Genomic DNA, 17899 nt, shown 5'->3' with positions numbered 1-17899 from the left:
TCGTGGGACCTCGTGTGGATTACGTCGGACCTGCAGGTTGTTTTGGGGGTTAATAAATTAGTGAAAGAGGGTGTTTGTTTGAAATCCAGAAAAAAAAAAAAAAAGGATTATTTTCGGTGTTTGTGTTTTTTTTTTTTTTTTACAGAATACTAATGGGGGGTCTCATAGACCGTCCCCATTACTAATCTAGGTCTTAGTGGCAGTTGTGGGCCATTTATTCACTTCCTGGGCTGCGTATTAGCCTTCATGCATATGCACTGCTTATCCTGCTTACCGGCCATCCAGGTGTTTGGTTGCAGTCAGACGCTCCCCCAGCCTGTCCGACTGCTTCCAATCACATATTCTACATGTGTCTATTGTGGTGTAATATAAGTAAAGTATTTGGTGTAGGGTCCCCCCATATTATGATACCCAGGACAGAAAGCATATTGCTACAGGCTGCAGCGCCCAGCCATGTGCTTATCTTGGCTTTGTATCGAAATAAGAGGAACCGCATAAAGGGTTTTTTTTTTTTTTGTTTTTTTTTTGGTGCGACAATTCCAGACACCAGCAGGCTGCATTTTTTACGTTGGGAGTAGCCTAATAAGCATGGGTCTCCTCATCCTCAGAATACCAGCCTCTAGCTGTCAGGGTTTATTATGGCTAGATATCAAAATTGAGGGGAGGAGTGGATTGCACGCCGTTTAAAATTTATGTAAATAATTAAAAAAAAAAAAGCTGCATGTGTGGTGTTTTTTTTTTTTTTTTTTTTTTTTTTTTTATTTTGATACACAGCCAAAATAAGCGTACGGCTGGGGTCTGCAGCCTGTAACTGTATGCTCTGTGTGCTGGGTTTCATAATATGGGGGGACCATTTGCCAAATGTTTTACTTTTTATACCACGATATTGACCTGCAGTTAGCGCCTGTGATTGGATGCCTTCAGATACTGTCACACAGGCTGGGGGGCAAATCTGACACCAATCACAGATACTAGGACGGCTGGTGGGTGGGGAAAGCAATGTACAGTGCCTACAAGTAGTATTCAACCCCCTGCAGATTTAGCAGGTTTGATAAGATGCAAATAAGTTAGAGCCTGCAAACTTCAAACAAGAGCAGGATTTATTAACAGATGCATAAATCTTACAAAACAACAAGTTATGTTGCTCAGTTAAATTTTCAACATAAAAGTGTGGGTCAATTATTATTCAACCCCTAGGTTTAATATTTTGTGGAATAACCCTTGTTTGCAATTACAGCTAATAATCGTCTTTTATAAGGCCTGATCAGGCCGGCACAGGTCTCTGGAGTTATCTTGGCCCACTACTCCATGCAGATCTTCTCCAAGTTATCTAGGTTCTTTGGGTGTCTCATGTGGACATTAATCTTGAGCTCCTTCCACAAGTTTTCAATTGGGTTAAGGTCAGGAGACTGACTAGGCCACTGCAACACCTTGATTTTTTCCCTCTTGAACCAGGCCTTGGTTTTCTTGGCTGTGTGCTTTTGGTCGTTGTCTTGTTGGAAGATGAAATGACGACCCATCTTAAGATCCTAGATGGAGGAGCGGAGGTTCTTGGCCAAAATCTCCAGGTAGGCCGTGCTATCCATCTTCCCATGGATGCGGACCAGATGGCCAGGCCCCTTGGCTGAGAAACAGCCCCACAGCATGATGCTGCCACCACCATGCTTGACTGTAGGGATGGTATTCTTGGGGTCGTATCCAGTGCCATCCAGTCTCCAAACGTCATGTGTGTGGTTGGCACCAAAGATCTCGATCTTGGTCTCATCAGACCAGAGAACCTTGAACCAGTCTGTCTCAGTCCTCCAAGTGATCATGAGCAAACTGTAGATGAGCCTTGACATGACGCTTTGAAAGTAAAGGTACCTTACGGGCTCGTCTGGAACGGAGACCATTGCGGTGGAGTACGTTACTTATGGTATTGACTGAAACAAATGTCCCCACTGCCATGACATCTTCCCGGAGCTCCTTCCTTGTTGTCCTTGGGTTAGCCTTGACTCTTCGGACAAGCCTGGCCTCGGCACGGGTGGAAAGGCTGTCCAGGCCGTGGAAGGCTAACAGTAGTTCCATAAGCCTTCCACTTCCGGATGATGCTCCCGACAGTGGAGACAGGTAGGCCCAACTCCTTGGAAAGGGTTTTGTACCCCTTGCCAGCCTTGTGACCCTCCACGATCTTGTCTCTGATGGCCTTGGAATGCTCCTTTTGTCTTTCCCATGTTGACCAAGTATGAGTGCTGTTCACAAGTTTGGGGAGGGTCTTAATTAGTCAGAATAGGCTGGAAAAAGAGATAATTGATCCAAACATGTGAAGCTCATTGTTCTTTGTGCCTGAAATACTTCTTAATACTTTAGGGGAATTCTTGTGGTTTGAGGGGTTGAATAATAAATGACCCTCTGAATAAACTTTTCACAATTTAAAAAAAAAAAATAAAAAAAGAAATAACATTCTTTTTTGCTGCAGTGCATTTCACACTTCCAGGCTGATCTACAGTCCAAATGTCACAATGCCAAGTTAATTCCGAAAGTGTAAACCTGCTAAATCTGCAGGGGGTTGAATACTACTTGTAGGCACTGTATATGGATAAGCAATAATGAGTGGCCGAGGAAGTGAAGGCAGTGTACAGCCGTTCCAGAGCCTGGGTACGTTGATGCGCTTGCTTCATTCTTATTTTCTTTATTTTTCCTTTATTCATTTTTTTTTTTTTTTTTTTTTATTTACCCGCCTTCCGGATCTGGATCAATACCCAGAATTCTGCGATCAGGTCCGGCACTCCGACCTCTGAAACCGTGTGGATCCAGAATTTTTCATTCCGGGTCCGCCCATTACTAGTTTCAGCTTTATGTTTTGCTCTGAGTGGGAATGTTGTATATGGCATCATGACAGCACTTGTGATTTAAAGCAATGAAGCAGTTTAGAATGACCAATACTACTGCAAGACTAATCATGTTTTGTTTTGTTTTTTTGTTTGTTTACATTTTTATGCTTTAGGTGACATGAACATGTGATTGCTTGAACAGTACACAGTATGGGGTACTTTACACGCTGCGATATAGGGACCGATATCGCTAGCGAGCGTACCCGCCCCCGTCGGTTGTGCATCATGGACAAATCTCTGCCTGTGGCGCACAACATCGCTAACACCCGTCACACGTACTTACCTGCCTAACGACGTCGCTGTTGCCTGTGAACCGCCTCTTTTCTAAGGGGGCGGTTCGTGCGGCGTCACAGCGACGTCACACGGCAGCCGTCCAATAGCAGAGGAGGGCAGAGATGACCGGCTGGAACATGCCGCTCACCTGCTTCCTTCCTCATTGCCGGTGGACGGAGGTAAAAAGATGTTCGTCGCTCCTGCGGTGTCACATACAGTGCTGTGTGATGCTGCAGGAACGACTAACAACATCGCTACTCACCAGACAACGATATTTGGTGTTTATTCACCCTCTCCAACACCAACGATTGTTACCACTTTTGCGATCATTGAAGGTCGCTCGTACGTGTCACACACTGCAATGTCGCTAACGACGCCGGATGTGCGTCACAAACACCGTGACCCCCGACAATAAATCGTTAGCGATGTCGCAGCGTGAAAGTACCCCTATGAGTCTGAAAGACTGCAGACATGGGTGCCTTCATTAGTTCTTAGGCTACCATGGCACCTATGTGCGTGCCTGACCAGTGATATACACATAATACTAGGTTCAGGAAAGAAATAGTCCCCAGTAAAAAAAAAAAAAAAAGTTTGAAATGCCAAGGTCTACAAAGTTGTCAGATATAATGCCTAAATAAGAACATAGTTAAAATCTTTGTTAGGTCTTCTTCGACAGTCTGTCCATTATGTACAGATTTATGTTTACATGTTGCTTTACTCTCCACCTTTCTAGGAACAGGAGAGACTCCTACAATGGGGAATCTTGATGTTTATATGGCAAGGCTCCACAGTGTTATAAAAGGTAACCCCCTTCAGCACGAGAAATTGGTAATCCGGATTAAAGAGATTCTTTCCAGAATAAATAGGTGAGTTTTTTGTTAAAGAATTAAAGGGGTGATCTGGACTTAATTTATCACTAATGAAAGTTTTCTTGCAGAACATATTGTGGGAGACTTACTAAAGGAAATACAGCACAATATCTGACACACATGCCTTGTGACAAATTTGTTAAGATGTTTTAGACATACTTGACATTTCAGTAGATACATTTAGAAAGTGCATAAAAATAACGGTATATAGCGAAGGATAAATGTGCCTTATTTACTAAACGGGTGCTTAGTTCTTGACAATCAAAAATTGGGCTAAGGCCACTTTCACATGTTCAGTATTTGGTAAGTATTTTACATTAGTGTTAGTAGGCAAAACTCAGAAGTGGAACAATAATAGGAAAAATACAATAGAAACACTTGTATCAATTATGCATTATCCACCCCACTACCAGTTTTAGCTTCCAAATACTGAGGAAAAATACTCACCAAATACTGAATACGTGAATGTGTCCTAATATTAAGCAAACTAATTGATTTAAGACTGTATAGTCTTAGGGGTACTTTGCACACTACGACATCGCAAGCCGATGGCAGCGATGCCGAGCGCGATAGTCCCCGCCCCCATCGCAGCAGCGATCTCTTGTGATAGCTTCCGTAGCGAACATTATCGCTACGGCAGCTTCACATGCACATACCTGCCCTGCGACGTCGCTCTGGCCGGCGACCCGCCTCCTTCCTAAGGGGGCGGGTTGTACGGCGTCACAGCGACGTCACACGGCAGGCGGCCAATAGAATCGGAGGGGCGGAGATGAGCGGGACGTAAACATCCTGCCCACCTCCGTCCTTCCGTATAGCCGGCGTGAGCCGCGGTGACACAGGTGCGCTGATGTTCCTCGCTCCTGTGGCTTCTCACACAGCAATGTGTGCTGCCGCAGGGGAATGAGGAACAATATTGTACCATCGCTGCAGCGAAATTATGAAAATGTCGGACACTACACCGATGATAAGATTACGACGCTTTTGCGCTCGTTAATGGTATCAAAAAGGATTCACATACTCCGATGTCAACAGCGACGCCGGATGTGCATCACTTTCGATTTGACCCCACCGACATCGCAGCTGCGATGTCGTAGTGTGCAAAGTACCCCTTACGTTTATTCTGTCTAACAATTAAACAGGATTATAAATTTTGCATTTATACTAATGAATTAAGAAATGAGGACTCCTAGAAATGTTCATTCACGATAGTGAGTTTACGTAAACATTAAAATATAAAATCATTAACTGATTTCTATAAGTAATCTTGTCAGCAACATTTCAGTCCCAAATTTTTTATGTGTCTGTAGCTCTTTCAATGACCAGTCCAGCAATACCTTTACATGGCTTGTCTGTTCCTCCATTACTGAGAAATCACTGTTTGAAATTATATACAAATGAGGCTGTAGACCTGAAGCCTCTGTCAATCCAGCTCTATACTCCCACCCAGCCCTACCTGCTTGATATGCAAAAGATTTGTCAAACTCACTGTTATGAACGTAAATACTCTCACACACAGATAACACAAAAAGGGAAGACCTACTACAGGGAGGTGCCACACCCGCACCCCACTGGTGCCTGCACAAACTAGAAAGGACTTAACCCCACAACTCAAAACACCACCTTGGATCTGACTCACTAAAAGGTTTTTGAGGGTTTTCTCTTACCTTTTGAAGGAACAGAAGAGAGGCTGCAACAACAGTGGCAACAAAGGGAAAGGAAGGTGTGCAGGAAGAAAAAACTGACTCCGGAATGTCTGACTAAAGGCCTTACCATTAACCGTTAACCAAACGTCCCCTACACACTAAAGCTGGTGTCACACATAACGACGACGACAACGACGTCGCTGCTACGTCACCATTTTCTGTGACGTTGCAGCGACGTCCCGTCGCTGTCGCTGTGTGTGACATCCAGCAACGACCTGGCCCCTGCTGTGAGGTCGCCGGTCGTTGCTGAATGTCCAGCTTCATTTTTTGGTCGTCACTCTCCCGCTGTGACACACACATCGCTGTGTGTGACAGCGAGAGAGCGACGAAATGAAGCGATCAGGAGCCGGCACTGGCAGCTGCGGTAAGCTGTAACCAGCGTAAACATCGGGTAACCAAGGGAAGACCTTTCCCTGGTTACCCGATGCTTACGCTGGTTACCAGCCTCCGCTCTTGCTGCCAGCGCCGGCTCCTGCACTGTGACATGTGGCTGCAGTATGCATCGGGTAATTAACCCGATGCATACTGTAGCAAGGAGAGCAAGGAGCCAGCGCTAAGCAGTGCGCGCGGCTCCCTGCTCTCTGCACTGTGACATGTAGCTGCAGCACACATCGGGTTAATTAACCCGATGTGTGCTGCAGGAGAGCAAGGAGCCAGCGCTAAGCGCGGCTCCCTGCTCTCTGAACTGTGACATGTAGCTGCAGCACACATCGGGTTAATTAACCCGATGTGTGCTGCAGGAGAGCAAGGAGCCAGCGCTAAGCGCGGCTCCCTGCTCTCTGAACATGTAGCACAGCGACCTTATGATCGCTGCTTCTGCTGTGTTTGACAGCTAAGCAGCGATCATAACAGCGACTTACAAGGTCGCTGTTACGTCACCGAAAATGGTGACGTAACAGCGACGTCGTTGTCGCTGTCGTTTAGTGTGACACCAGCTTAAGACTCTTATCTTATCTAAAACAAACACCAATACTGCGTGACATTGGATATAAAAGGCCACAGCAGCCCATTTTTATTAATAAAAAAGCATAACAATATAACATTTCAAATCTTCATTGAAGAACACCCGAAAAAAAGGAGGGGGGGGTAACTGAAGGTTAACAAAATGTTCATTGCAACATCGGCCCACCACCTGCCCTCAGCCGCACCACACCGACTCGAGAGTCCTGGCCAGATGTTGCCCACACCATGTCCCGCTGAGACTCAACCCAGCAAGGACCCGTTTCACCAAACACTTGCACCACTAGAGGTAACCCGCTCTTGCACTGGGTTCGTCCTCTCTTCTGTGCAAACCCCCACCTTCAGACACCCCCCTCCTTTCCGCCACCGTGAGCGCACATGATTTTTTTGTGTGCGAGAGTCCTCCCACAAAACCAACGCCTTCTCTACCCCATCCAAAAGCCCCAAGGCCCACATATCAATGCCAAGCGAATTTAAATGGACACCGTCCCGACGCAAAAATTCAGCGGATGAAGATTCCAAATCTTGGTGCCTAACTGCGACACCCCCACGCGAGAAACAAAACGTCCAATTTCCCGATTAACTTTCACTCGCGCTCTATTGACTCCCTCAACCAATCTAGCGTGCCTCCATGCCGTTCGCGCAACTATGTCAGACCACACTATCACTAAACCCGGGTGGGATGACAAGAGCCGAAGACAGTCACATTTTATGTCTTGAATCAGATCTCTAGATGCCCGAAGACTCAAGTCCTTCCCACCTACGTGCAGTACTAACACATCCGGTGGTCTATCCAATTCTGAATGATAGCGCCAGGTAGGCAAAACTTCACTCCACAGCATGCCTCTAACGCCGATCCACTGCACCGTCGCCTTCTCTCTAAGGACCCCCAACTGACGGCCATTAGGTCTGACACCCGCACGAAAAGCACCCCAATAGACATACGAGTGACCCAGCACCCACACCAACAGCGGTAAACCTATGAAACAAAAGTGAAATACAGGAGGGTGGGAATGGGGAGGAACATGGGGAAGGAAAAAGGTAATGAAGACCAAGCAAAATCACCTTCGCCCCACCCCTGAACATCTTACAACAGGGCTGGCCGCACATAAGATCTATACCTAGCCGATTCCCAGCGTCCAATCTTGCGAAGAGCCTGCTCGCTCATGCCCCAACAAGCCGCCTGAGTCGCTGCCCCGATCCGTAATGAATGGGATGCGAACTCTGCTTCGTTAAGACCGCAACACTGCAGGCACCTCCGAAAGATCCAGACAAACTGGTAGCTGGACAAGGCTGACCCATCTTGATGACACAAAAAAGACCCCACGCGTGGACCCCGCACCTCTAAAAAAGACGACACTTGTCTGACAGGGCACTCTACTAAACCCGGTACGCCCCACAGTTCCACTCCCGAAAGCAAATCACCCAGCAGTTTAAAAGAGACAGGGCGCCTGAGGTCCTGACTCACCTTTTGTCTTACGGTAGCCCTTCAATGCCTGAAGCACCATGAAATCTTTAGTGACGTCCTTCCAACCCAACAATTTAAAAAAGAAAGCCATGCCAGCCGACCATGACAAACCTTCTTCCCTTGCTCTGCTCAACATGAATAAAACTAAATAAACCCTGTCACCTTCAGGTACATCACCCCCAACCTCGTTAATCAATTCGAGCCAATGATCCCACGCTGCAGTATGACTTCACCAAGTACTGGACGCCACCGACTTTTGGATCAATTCCCAGGCTGGCTGCAAACCAGGTCCCACAACCAGATGGGCCACACAGTCTCCTGCTGCTCCGCCTCTGGTGCCAGCAATCGAAAACTGTCCCACTGGAAGCGAGAAAGCGTCAGCCACGGAATTCAAAACCCCCGGCACATGAACAGCACAAATCCACAGATTAAGCTCTAGACACTTCAACACCATATTCCGCAAAAGATACACCACTGGAGGAGAATCAGCTGTCAGCTTATTAACACACTGAACTACCCCCCAGGTTGTCACACATAAAACGCAACTTCCTGTCTCTCAAATCTTGTCCCCAAACCTCTACAGCCACCACAATAGGGAAAAGTTCCAACAAGGCCAAATTTCTAGTCAAACCGGAAACCCGCCAAGATTCAGGCCACTTGCCAACACACCATCTCCCCACAAAGTATGCCCCTAAACCACTGGACCCCGTGGCATCCGTATAGAGGACCAACTCTTCATTTGACACCACTTCCCGAATCCACAATGACCGCCCGTTATACAACTGTAAAAAACAGGACCACACTCTAAGATCCGCCCTATGCTCAACCTTCAAACTTATAAAAGGTAAAGGATGTGACACACCGGCAGTGGCTTGTGCCAAACGACTGGAAAATACTCTTCCCATAGGCAAAATCCTACAAGCAAAGTTCAACTTTCCCAGGAGGGACTGCAAATCCCGCAAAAGAATTTTCTTAGCCTCCAAAGCCCTTTGAACACAATTCCTCAAATCCAACAACTTGCCCTCTGGCAAACGGCATTCCATAGTAACTGTATCCAACTCAATTCCCAAAAATTTCAAAACCGTAACTGGACCCTCTGTTTTCTCAGGTGCCAACGGAACTCCAAAGCGGCGAGCAATCTGCTCCACTGTCCGAAGCAAAAGGAAACACTGCGGAGATCCACCAGGCCCCATACACAAAAAAAAAGTCATCCAAGTAATGCAACACTGAATCCAAACCCGCCTCCTCCTTAATTACACACTCCAAAAAACAACTAAACTTCTCGAAGTAAGAACACGAAATCGAACAGCCCATAGGCAAACAACAATCCACATAAAACTTGTTCTCCCACCAACATCCCAGAAGGTGAAAGCTTACTGGGTGTACAGGTAAAAGGTGGAAGGCGACCTCAATGTCCGTTTTTGCTAAAAGTGAACCCCAGCCCAACTTCCTCAACCATGCCACCGCCCTATCAAAATGAAAAATATGATACTGATACTAGCTCAGGATCAATACAGTCATTCACTGACCTACCGGTAGGATAGGACAAATGGTGGATCAGCCGACACTTATTAGGTTCTTATTTTGGTACCAAACCCAATGGGGATACTACCAAGTCTGGCAACTGAGGGGCATCAAATGGGCCCGCCATCCGTCCCAATTCCACCTCCCTTCGCAACTTCTCAGAAACAGTCTTCCCGTGTAAGCGAGTCGACTGCAAATTCTTCAAACGAATCTCGCCAGGCTCAACAACTGATGGTATTTTAAAACCAAAACTAAAACCTTCATACAATAACTCTGCAGTCACCCGATCTTGATATCTATTTAAGAACGGCACCATCCTGTCTACCTTCACCGGTGTCCTCCCTTTTTGACCAAGACTCTGAGGCCTTCCCTTTTCCTTTCCTAAAGCATTTGAGGAAACTGTGGTTGTCGCCACACCCCGAACACTTGTGCTTAAAACGGCAGGTGGATCCAAAATGGCAGTCCTTTCCTTGAATTGCCAACAAACACCTTTCTTGGGCCCCGAAGAGGCGCGAAATGGCCCCCCACCGGAACTCCCTGGAAAGGACTGCGAAACCGACTTTGGCGCAGCCATCAGCCGCATCCATAAACTAATTTCCTTCTGATTCCACCGCAAGCTGGGTCTAACCGCTTTCCTCTGACGAAACTGCTCGTCATATCGTAGCCAAGCAGTTCCACCATAAGTCCTGTACGCCTCACTTATGGTGTCCAAATAACAACAAAGAGACGAACAGTTGTCCGGAGCCTTTTCTCCTACTACACTGGCCAATATCACAAAAGCTTGCAACCAATTCTGAAACGTGCGAGGGATAAGTCGATAACGCCGTCGCTCTTCCTCATCTTTTTTACTCTCGTCTGGTTTAACCCTATCAAGGTTAAACTTCTCCAAAGGAAGCAAAGAAAATATTTCCACATATTCGTCCATATTTTCTCCCTAACCTCCTGTTTCAAATGCACCCCCAATGGGCCATCAAAGCATACATACACCTCTCCTCTAGCCTTGTCGTCCAAATGGACTGCATCTACCGTAGCTGCAGCTGCTATCACTGGAACGGGCACACCAACACCAATCCCGCCAGCTACTGCACCAGCTGTAGTGCCCAAATAATCCTGTCCCGTTATGCCAGACGCACCCTGCCAAACCATGCTAGGGCCCCCCACGGGGGCGAAAAGACCCCTAACAAAAAAACGCAACAATTCAGATGCCATACCATACTGCCGTCACCAGGCACCACATTCATACCTTGCCCACTACTCGGGCCACCGTGTAAACCGTCCATACCTCCACTAACCACATTCAAACCCTGCACGCCACCCATACCACCAGCCTCACCACCAACTGCAAACCAGAAATACTAGAAATGGGGAAAACCGTGGTCTTACCAGGCTGACTCCGAGAGGGGCCCGAAACAGCCGTCACATGTCCTCCGCATCGCACTCCAGCCGGTTCGCCGTTGCCAGCGATATCATCTGTGATGTCATAATCTGCGTCGTCATCCTCTATGATGTCGTCCTCCTCACTGGATCCAGGTACAGGGAGCCCACCGTATGGCAGGCTCTACCTGTGCGGCGCCGTCCCTGGCGCTCCATAAGCCAATATTCCTGTAGTAATTGTTCCTGAGGCCTGCTGTAAAGCATCCCCGCGCCGTGCTGCTGACCCCGCCGACATGTCGTCGTCCCTTCGACGACGGCCTGACCCCGATGTTCCAGGCAGTCTCTGTCATTGCTGCCACTGCAGTCATTGGAGCCCTATGCCCCAGCATAGGCACCGCCTGATTTTCATTTGAAGTCCTCATTGCTTTTCTTAGGTCGCCTGGCGCCGCTGCATTGTCCCTTTTTATTTACTTTCTGGTCAGCCTGGACAGGTGATCCCGTTGCCGTCCCACGTGACCGCGGCACAGACCCACCGGGTCAGGCGAGAGCGCCGCATCAGCTGAGCGCACCGGGTCAGGTGAGCGTGCAGGGTCCGCAGAGCGGGCAGGGCCAGATGAGCGGGCAGAGTCAGGTGACCGTGCCTGGCTACATGGTCGCGACACGCGCGTCATCACAGAGCGCCGCGACCCGGAAGTGGAGGAGTGGCCGGCCACGTTGCTCACTGCCCCGCTGCCTTGTTGCTTGCGTCCCGACTTCTGGCCCAGGCCCAACAATATCCCTTCTTCTGTATCCACCGCTGTTGCCGCTGCCGTTGTTCCTCCGCTGGGGCTTTTCATCCGCTGCCTTCTCCTTGGTGTTGTGTCCGGGCTGAGGCGTTCTGGAGTCCGCGATCTTCGCTGCTGCTTCGGAGGCAGAGGGGGTAACATCTTCAGAGTCTCCAACTTCACCGGACCATCGCTATAGCTGTTCCTCCATCCAGTGCTCGCCGTGCTGCTCCACCATCCTCTTCATCTGTGCCACGAGGCCCTCCATCTTCAGGATCCAAATGATTCAGGACTTCCAGGTAGGAATGAATGATTCAGAACGCTGTCCAGGTATGAATGCTGACCCCCACCCCCAATCTGACCTATATATATATGACCCTCTCTAGCACCACCCCCTGACCATTCAAACTGACCCTTGACCTTATCTGCACCTTTTAGTTCCACTCCCAGTGTTCCTCTACGACTAAACATACTTTACATTTAACCCTTTATTAACCCTCTGGTCTAGCATCCCTCCTAGTCATGCTGCCCTCCCTTGAGCCCCCCTGGGGCACCAGTCCGGGCTATTCCTTTACCAAAGGTGCCAGGCCAGATGATGCATGCACAAACAGAATGTGGTAAACCTTCCTTTTGAAGGCGGCTGCAGCCTAGGTGCAAGATGCTGATGTCAAAGCAACTCAACCCTTCAAATTAGAGGGGAGGGGCGGCTGCTTAGCAAAAAACTTGCACACTAAGGCTATGTGCCCACGGGGACAGTGTCCTGCGGATATATCCGCAAGACATTCCGCAGGTGCTCCCAGAAATCCGCAACAGAACTTTCTCTGTTTCAATGCTGCGGATATGGTGCGGGCATTCTGCATTGAGGATACAGTACCATGGCTTCGGCACTGCATCTTCAATGCAGAACAAGTGCTGCAGTGATCGGGGTGCTCATACTTTCCTCCATCATGCAGCACCTCGCTTTCTGGCGGCCAGGTCACTGTCAGGCAGCGTCTGGTTCACTGCTGGAGGTGGGCGGGCCTGAACTAGCTCCGGCTGTCACATGACCGGAGCTCGTGCAGGCCCCGCCCACCTCTTCCTTGCTGTACCTGGCTGGATCCACCGCGCTGCTGCCGCTACACCGGACGGAGAAAGTGACTCGGGTCTCTATCAAGGCAGGTAAGTATATGGGACCCTGCGGAGAAATCCGCAACAATAATTGACATGCTGCAGATTTTTCCACACGAAAATCTACACGATTTCCGCTGCAGAAAAATCCGCAGCGTGGGCACAGCATTTCCCAAATGCCATAGAAATGGCTGGGGAGTAGCTGTGCTGCAGATTTCTGGAAAATCCGTGGCTTTTACGCGAGAAATCCGCGGCAAAATCCGCGCATTTTCTGCAGCGTGGGCACATAGCTTAATAAGGGTAAGAACGCACTTTGCTTTTTACCTGCTTTTTCAACTGCAGCATTTAATGCCAAAATAGATGTGTTCTGCTTTTCAAGCAAAGTCTATGGGAATTTGGTTTTGTGAACCGCGCTATGCAGTTCAAACTGCAGCCTTTTTGTTGCAGAACTTTGGTCAAAAACTCATCTTTGCAGTGCAAAACCCAAATGGCAAAAACAATTGACATGTCAATTGTTTTTGCCATTTGGGTTTTGCACTGCAAAGCTTAGTTCTCCATAGACTTGTATTGACGACTCACTGTAACACAAGTGTCTGCGTTTTATCCGCTGGACGACGCTGCGTCGTTATTTTGACACAGCGTCGGGCGGAGGGAAAGCTACATGTAACGTTTTTTTGGGTCGTTAAAGTAACGCACCTTGACGGATTCCGTTGGAATCCACCAAGGTGTCTAATGATTGTTTATGGTAGCGGATTCCGCCGCTATGCGCTAAACGGTGGAATCCGCTGACTAATTCCGTCACGTTCTACTGAGCATGTCCAGCAGAACAATTAAATCGTTTAAAATCACTCATGGTCTCTCTCCCCCTCTCATACTCACCGATCACGCTCCGGCGGCTTTTCCTCTTTTGAAAATGCCGGCCACTCATTATTCCATCTAGTATTCACTGCTTCCCCTGCCCACCGGCGCCTATGATTGGTTGCAGTCAGATTCGCCCCCACGCTGAGTGACAGCTGTCTCACTGCAACCAATCACAGCTGCCGGTGGGCGGGTCTATATCGTGCAGTACAATAAATAAATAATTTTAAAAAACTGCGTGCGGTCCCCCCCTAATTTTGATACCAGCCAAGATAAAGCCACACGGCTGAAAGCTGGTATTCTCAGGATGGGGAGCCCCACGTTATGGGGAGTCCCCCAGCCTAAAAATATCAGCCAGCAGCCACCCGGAATTGCCCCATCCATTAGATGCGACCGTCCTGGGACTCTGCGTGGCTCATCCCAAATTGCCCTGGTGTGGTGGCAATTGAGGTAATAAGGAGTTAATTGAAGCAGCCCATAGCTGCCACTAAGTCCTAGGTTAATCATGGCAGGCGTCTATGAGACACCCACCATGATTAACCTGTGAGTAAAAGTAAATAAACACATACACCCAAAAAAATACTTTATTTGGAATAAAAGATAAAAAAACCCTGTCTTTGACCACTTTATTAATCCCCAAATACCCCTCCAGGTCCGGCGTAATCCACACTAGGTCCTGCGACGCATCCAACTCTGCTACATGAAGCTGACTGGAATGGCAGTAGAACACCGCCGCTCACTGTGACCTTCCCGTAGCAACTGAAGTGAGCTGTCAGCGGGGACGTCACTGAGGTAGTATGTGCGGTGATGATGTGTTCGATAGTGCCTGCGTGCGGTGAAGATGGGAGCGGTAGTGCCGAGGTGAGTGCAGTGAGAATGGGGGCAGTATTGCCGGGGTGTGTGCGGGGATGATGATGGGGGTGGTAGTGCTGGGGTGTGTGCAGTGATGATGGGGGCTCTCTCTATCGGCTTAACGCAACTCGTTATTCCACAGGAATCCGTTGCCTTTATAATCACACTATTTACAACGCATCCGTCACATGCGTCACACAACGTATTGTGATGGATGCCGTTCAACGCAAGTGTGAAAGCTGCCTAAGACTGTGAGTACAAAGCTGCAGACATCGCAAACGATGCCAGAGTAATGGATAAACATATAAGAGATGTGTATTATGCAAGCGCGATCTGGATCCAGATATCCCCATGGTTACAAAATAAATGACAAACGCCTTATGTAGCAGGCTTTGCAAATATTATCAGCCATGCATTATACAGCAGACTTGAAGAGTATAGGCAGTAAATGCATTATACAGAAAGCTTAGCAAATAGCAGCAAACATATTATTATAAAGCAGAGTATAGGAATTATAGGCAGTAAATGCATGCTGCAGCAGGCTTAAAGAGGATAATAGGTGCAAAAGATGTAAATATCTCCCAGATCTCACAAGCACAATGCTGCACAACTAAAATAGAAAAAAGCAACCAAAGGGATAATGTGATTATCACCATTTTGTGGGGAATACATAACATACAATATTTAAGCGTAGCACATATGTTACAATGCAATATTAGCTTGCTACAAAATCTGCAAAGATAAAACCATAAGTCTGTGTCCAAAAGGACAAATCAGGCCTGCATATAGTTCGAAACGGAGACGCTTACGCAGTAATATACAGATAGATTTTTATTACATATGTTTGCTCCCCTTTTACAGAATTTAATTTTGGTTCTTGAAATACAGTATATACAAATAAAACCAATATGAATACAACAATAATTCCTCATAACCAACTGGTAGATAATAGATATACAAAAATACATAAAAAACCCATGCAGAACAAATGTTTATAGAAGAAAGATAGCCAGTGGTGATTGCGATAAAGACCTCCCAGGAGGAACTTGAGGAATATAAGCAACATTCAGAATAAGAAAGTCCAGAGAGTCCAAAATTTAGAGAGTCCAGTGACCAGATGATAAGGCATCATGGTGTATCAATCCAAAGGAACTGTCCTATGTAGGTCCAAGGGTGATGAAAGACCCATCCCGGAGTATAGATCGACATCTTCATAGAGTGGGCAATGCAGTTAGTTTGGTTCAAAAAAGTGCATAATCCTAGAGGAGGTCAAGATATAGTAATAAGGAGATAAGTCAACAAATTAACCCAAAAAACCTGTAAATATTAACTCCTTATTCAGACCCCTCGGGGAGATAGCATTTAGGCACCAAATCCATCTGGATTCTAGTTGTAACAGGCATTTATTAATGTCCCCACCTCTGATATTACCCTTGATTTTCTCCAAACCAACCACCCTCAGACCTGTAGGGTGTCCACCATGTTTAAGGAAAAAATGTGAAGCAACAGGGGTCAACTTCTTACCTTTTGAGGAGGTCACTGCTTGCCAAATTGATTGTCAAAATATGCTTCTAGATAAGTCTCCTCAATTCTTGCGTGGTTTCACCTACATACAATTTATTGCAAGGGCAAATTATTACGTATATTACACATGATATTTTGCAGTTGATAAAAGATTTAAGTTTATGGCAAGTATTCTCTGTAGGGTGTGTAAACATGTCCTGCAAAGGCTGCATGTAGGGGCAGATGTTACAATCACCACAGGGAAGCGAGACAACATATGGCAATCCACGTTCCACCCGTTGCATAGGTCTAACAAAGTGACTTTTGACAAGATGATCACTAAGATTGGGCGCCTTCTTAGCTGTAATCAAGGGTCAATCCCCTATTTAGGTCCCCAATCCTTGGATAAATTTTAAGGACTTTCCAATGGTCAGAGATCTTACCAAATTGTTTCCATTGATTGTGGAAATTTGTGGTAAGACGAATGTGCTAATCCTCCAGTCTCATCATGGGCACCAGGAGTGATTCCTGAGTCTGAGATCTTGCTCGTTGATAGGCTCTAGAAAGAGGTTTCTTTGGATAACCTCTTTGAACAAAGCGCTCAGTAAGATTCCTTACCTGTGCCTGAAAATCTGCTTCATCCGTGCAATTCCGCCGGACCCTCAGATATTGACCAACCGGAATACTTAATTTCAATGATCGAGGATAAAAACTGGAGAAATGAAGCAATCTGTTCGTAGCTGTTGGTTTCCGATAAAAATTTGTGTGTAACCGTCCTTCAGATCAGATCAAGAAAGATCCCATCTGTTGAAGAAATGAATGAAGTCAGAAAAAATATTAAGGGAAGTGTTATTCAATGAGGAAATAAATCTTCTAGAGTCCATTTCCGTACCATGCCAAAAGAAAGCCATGTAGTCTATGTATCTGTGCCAGCCCAAGATGTGATCAAGAAAGGGCTCAGAGAGAGAGAGACAACCGTGGCCTCCCACCAGCCAAGAAACAAATTGTCTAATGATGGGGCACAACGTGCACCCATCGCAACGCCCGTAATTTGTCGATAAAATGTGCCATCGAAGGTAAAGTAGTTGTGCGACAAAATGAAGTTAAAGGGTACTTTACACGCTGTGATATCGGTACCGATATCGCTAGCGAGCGTACCCGCCCCCATCGTTTGTGCGACACGGGCACATCGCTGCCCGTGGCGCACAACCTCGCTTACACCCGTCACATGGACTTACCTTCCCTGCGACGTCGCTCTGGCCGGCGAACCACCTCCTTTCTAAGGGGACAGTTCGTGCGGCGTCACTGCACTGTCACACAGCAGCCGTCCAATAGACTCGGAGGGGCGGAGATGAGCGGGACGTAACAACTCGCCCACCTCCTTCCTGCCGGTGGACGCAGGTAAGAGATGTTCGTCGTTCCTGCGATGTCACACATAGATAGCGATGTGTGCTGCCGCAGGAACGACTAACAACATCGTACCTGCAGCAGCAATGATATTAAGGAAATGAACGACGTATCAATGAGTAACGATTTTTCACGTTTTTGCCATAATTGATCGTCGCTCATTGGTGTCACACGCTGCGATGTCGCTAACGGCGCGACCCCGACGATATGGCACTAGCGATGTCGCATCTTGTAAAGCACCCTTTAGAAGGTCAATAATAAACGAATCATGGAACCTATCAGAATTTTCCTTTTATCTAGGAAAAAACCCACAGCTCTGATGCAGTCCTGATCTGAGATGTTAGAATACAATGATTCAACATCG

General features: G+C 47.3%; 1 protein-coding gene across 6 annotated transcripts in view; it reads left to right on the top strand.

Annotated features, from left to right (window-relative positions):
- Window positions 1-17899, top strand: part of HMG20B (high mobility group 20B) — an 866046-nt gene that overhangs the window by 828480 nt on the left and 19667 nt on the right. For 5 of the 6 annotated variants that reach the window (XM_075352624.1, XM_075352625.1, XM_075352628.1 and 2 more), the window contains one exon: window positions 3880-4012. In XM_075352624.1, the coding sequence (XP_075208739.1) occupies window positions 3880-4012 (133 nt within the window). Of the gene's footprint in view, window positions 1-3879; window positions 4017-17899 lie in introns of those variants that run through there. The other variant, XM_075352627.1, reaches the window with a different exon arrangement.

Source organism: Anomaloglossus baeobatrachus, chromosome 1 (assembly GCF_048569485.1).
Source record: "Anomaloglossus baeobatrachus isolate aAnoBae1 chromosome 1, aAnoBae1.hap1, whole genome shotgun sequence".
Taxonomy (NCBI): domain Eukaryota; kingdom Metazoa; phylum Chordata; class Amphibia; order Anura; family Aromobatidae; genus Anomaloglossus; species Anomaloglossus baeobatrachus.
Note: the sequence above shows the minus strand (reverse complement) of the source record. Positions and strands in the feature narration are given on the sequence as shown.